Source organism: Emiliania huxleyi (assembly GCF_000372725.1).
Source record: "Emiliania huxleyi CCMP1516 chromosome Unknown EMIHUscaffold_152, whole genome shotgun sequence".
Classification (NCBI taxonomy): Eukaryota; Haptophyta; order Isochrysidales; family Noelaerhabdaceae; genus Emiliania; species Emiliania huxleyi.
Window position 1 is genome coordinate 298,885 of NW_005201069.1, and position 3,702 is coordinate 302,586.

At 67.7% G+C, this 3,702-nt stretch overlaps 2 protein-coding genes across 2 annotated transcripts in view; one reads left to right on the plus strand and one right to left on the minus strand.

Moving 5' to 3' along the window:
* Window positions 1-851: 851 nt before the first annotated feature.
* On the plus strand, window positions 852-1,514 carry EMIHUDRAFT_229084 (hypothetical protein; the record flags this gene model as incomplete). Its single annotated transcript, XM_005786346.1, has 1 exon — window positions 852-1,514. The coding sequence occupies one exon, from the start codon at window positions 852-854 to the stop codon at window positions 1,512-1,514; it is 663 nt and encodes a 220-aa protein (XP_005786403.1).
* A 958-nt stretch (window positions 1,515-2,472) lies between these two features.
* The window catches only part of EMIHUDRAFT_467679 (hypothetical protein), a gene marked incomplete at its 5' end in the record, with an annotated part of 2,629 nt that continues 1,399 nt past the window's right edge, over window positions 2,473-3,702 (minus strand). The window contains 4 exons of the mRNA XM_005786347.1: window positions 2,473-3,120; window positions 3,199-3,240; window positions 3,323-3,455; window positions 3,524-3,662. Of these exons, the coding sequence (XP_005786404.1) occupies window positions 2,678-3,120; window positions 3,199-3,240; window positions 3,323-3,455; window positions 3,524-3,662 (757 nt within the window). The 3' untranslated portion in view covers window positions 2,473-2,677. The remainder of the gene's footprint in view (window positions 3,121-3,198; window positions 3,241-3,322; window positions 3,456-3,523; window positions 3,663-3,702) is intronic.

Here is a 3,702-nt window from a genome sequence, read left to right on the forward strand (position 1 = left end):
AAAAAAAGGCAGATGGCCCGCTTTGCAGACGGCAGTGCAGCCATCCGGACAACTTGGGCACTGGCTTATTGAAATGAACGGCGCGACTCGCGGGCGCCGCCTCGCCCGCCTCGCCTGCCGCCGCCTCCCGCAGCTGCGGCAGCGGCGCGAGCAGCAGCGCGCGCGCCGCGAGCAGCAGCGCGGGCGAGCGGAGCATCACGTAGACATCCTCACCGTCGGCCTGCAGCGCGGCCAACGCCGGTGCGCCGTTTTCGGCCAGCGAATGGGCCGGCCACAGCCGTGTGCTCGTCCAGTTGAGCTGCACAAATCGGCAGAGCGCGGAGGCGCCGATCCACGTCACCGCGGCTGCCGCTGCCGCGGTCGGGTGTGAGCGCAGGTGAGCACGCACGCGTGAGGCACACGCATCGACGTCGAGCGCCTGCTTCTCGTCCACCTCTCCCAGCAGCGAGTGAGCGAGCGGCTCGCGCAGCACGCAGTCGAACGCGCCGCGAGCCATGAGGTGCCAGAGGCGGCGCACGTCCGACGGCGCGTCCGAGGAGCAGGCGACGTCGGACTCGCCGAGCAGCGCGAGCGCGGAGAGGCGATCGAGGCCGTCGAGGCCAACTTGGCTGGGCGAGTCTGGCATGTCGTCAGGGTGGCAACGTCGACGCCGCGCTGTCCGGGCGGCCGATTTTTTTTTTCCACACTGGTTCGCGACACAAGATCGAGATAGAGGGTGAGTAGGCTGGTTAAAATCCTGCGCATGCGAGGCACTGGTAGGGCCTAAAACTCTGCACTGAAAGAAAGAAATAAAACAGACAAATCAAGGGAGGGATGGGAGGACGGCACGCCGCCACCACACAGGAAAAAAAATGGGTCGTGCGGGCCTCAAAATTCTTCTTTCGTTGCCCCTGCGCTCGCCTGCTGGGGACGGCCTCATGAGCGACAACGAGAGAGCGATCCAGCTCTTCACGACGGCGCTGGCGTCTACGAAGGGCGATGAGCGCCGAGCGCAGATCCTGCACCAGCGCTCGGCGGCGCACGCGCGGCAGGGCGCCTGGGAGGCCTCGCTCCGCGATGCGCAGCAGGCGGTCGAGCTCCGGCCGGACTGGGCCAAGGCGAGGTGCCGCGCGGGCGCCGCGCACTACGGGTTGGACCAGCTCGACGCGGCCGCCGCAGCCTACGAGGAGGCGCTGCGGCTGTGCGATAGCGGCGACGCGGAGCTGGCAGACGGCGCGCGGGCGGCGCTGAACGACGTGCGGGCGAAGCAGGCGCGACTTGCCACCGACGCACAGCTGTCGCCGCACGTGCTCGGCTTTGCGCAGAGCAAGACGGCCGGCGCGAAGCTGCTCGCACAGGGCAGGTACGCGGAGGCGGAGCAGGAGTACGAGGGCGCTTTGCGGGCCATGCGCGCTGCCTTGCAGGAGCTGCCTGCGGAGGCGAGTGGCGGCATGAGGGCCACCATGGAGGCGCTCGAGCGAGGGATGCGAGAGGAGCTTGCCGCCGCGAAGAAGCGCGCGGCCGGGAGCGAGTGACAGTTGTGGAAGAGGTCACGTTAGTACGACTTCTGTCTTCTCTCTATCAAGATTCAAGTGTCAGAATGACGAGACTCAGTCGCCCCAAAAGTTTTTGGCTTTTGCGGAAGTGACTAGAAGATAAAATATTCTTAGCTTCAAGCCCCCCTCCCCCTGGACGCTGGAGACACCCACACACCAGTAACAGACCGGTGGGACTGCCCCCCCGCGCCCCCACACTTGCCCTGACGACAAGAGGAGCCTGACTGTGCACAGGATTGGCGATTGCGTGCCCCGAAGACGGCGACACATAGCGGGGGACACCACGCAAGGAGAGGGTGCGAAGGCAAGATTGGGGTGCTAGGTGGTGGGACCAATGAGGGGGGAGGGCGGGGGGTCCTGTGGGGGTGAAATGTTGCGCGGCGAATTCGAGCCTACCCCCTCGTCGCCGCGCCGCGATCCTCACGCGGAGGGTAAAAACCCTGTGGGAGAAACCCCCCCTGCGGAAGTGACTAGAAGTGCTACCGTACCCCGCTTGCACATCGGATCCATCCCGAGTCTTCCTGGGCGTGCCCATGCACGGGTTTTGGTTTCCTCTCGCATGTCGCAACCTCATCTGTCATCGCTCTGGCGTGGTCTGTGCCGTGACCCGTGTGTCCGAGATGTGTGTCCTGTCCGTGCAGTGTGTGTGGCCCAGAAAGTGTGGTGTGCCCCGCGGCCGGGCCGGCCCCCCGCCGGCGGCGGCGCCGCCCCCCCCCGCGAGCGGTGATCAGACATTAGAGATCTCCGGCGGTGTCTGCAGTCTCCGCGCCACCGCGGAAGGTGACCGAGCACACGCGGACGCCGAGACGCGAGAGCCGAGAGGGGTCTCTCCTGGTCTCTCACGTCTCCGCGCCCCCCCCCGCGGCGGCCGGCGCGGCGAGCTTGGCCTCTTGGCTCTTGCGTCTTGGCCCTGGCGCCGGCCCCCGCCTTTGGTCGTCACCATTAAAGGTTTAAGATATGACTCGCTGCGACACGCTCCCTCTGTCTCACACACTGCATGCTGCATGGGACAGTGTGGCCGCGGTGACGGCATGTGACTACTCACCCACCGCACACACGGCAAAAAGTGTCAGTTCACACATCGAGATGCACACATCTGCTGCCCCAGCCCGGCGCCCTGCCCGAGTGAGTCCCACTGCGCATCAGCCACTCCCGCTCGCCGCCGCGCCCTCCCCGATCCGCCTCGCTCGCCGCAGGAGCAAGCCGAAGGCTGCGGCCCACAGCACGACCGCCCAGATGGACCACAGCACCGCGATCCAGATGGTGAGGTGCAGGCCGCGCACGTCCTCGGGAGAGGCGGCGCACTGAGGGTTGAGGTGGCCGAGGTCCGCGCCTATGCGGAAGGGGCAGAGCTCCGGCGAGGCGGTCTCCTGCCCGAGCAAGGGACGCCTCGATGCGGCGCGGGTGTGCGCCGCCGCAAGCCGGCCACACCTCGGCCACACCTCGGCCACACCTCGGCTCTCTCTGGGCGGTCTCTGGGCGGTCTCTGGGCGGTCTCTGGGCGGTCTCTCGCCGCCGCAGCCCGAGGCGGTGTCGTTCCCAAAGACAATGCCGCAGTGCGGTGCGAGCGAGTCCTTGACGGCGCCTGGCGTGGGCGGGCGGGCGAGGCGACGTGTGTGAGGGGCGGCAGGGCGGTGGCGGCCTCGGTGCGGGGCTGCCGCGCCGATGATGACGGGCGACGGCACGTCCCCAAAAAGGTGGAGGCCTGTGGGAGGAGAGGAAGAGGACTGGTGGCGGTGGTGGTGGTGCAGTGGTGGCACATGTCCCCGAGGGGGTCGGGACTAGACCGAGGGTCTGGAGCGCGAGGGCGAAGGGGCGCGTCTGCATCGGCACGGTGAGCATGATGACGCGGCTGAGGCCGGCCGAGGTGCCGTAGATGAAGAAGACGGCGAGCGACATCAGAACGAGGAAGAGGGTCACCTGCCGAGATCGGGCCAGATCAGCCGAGGCGGGGCTCACGCCGCGCCGTGACGAGGAGGAGGCGTCACCAGCTCGGGCGTCGCCGCCACCGCCGCGGCCGCCGCCATGCACAAGAGGCCGCACAGCATCAGCAGGCAGATGACGCCGCTCACAAGGGCCGCCTCGCGCGCCGCCGCGTGCTGTGCGCTGTGCGGCGTGCCGGCTCGCCTTCGTGAGAATAGAGGCGATGATGCTGGTGCTAGTGACG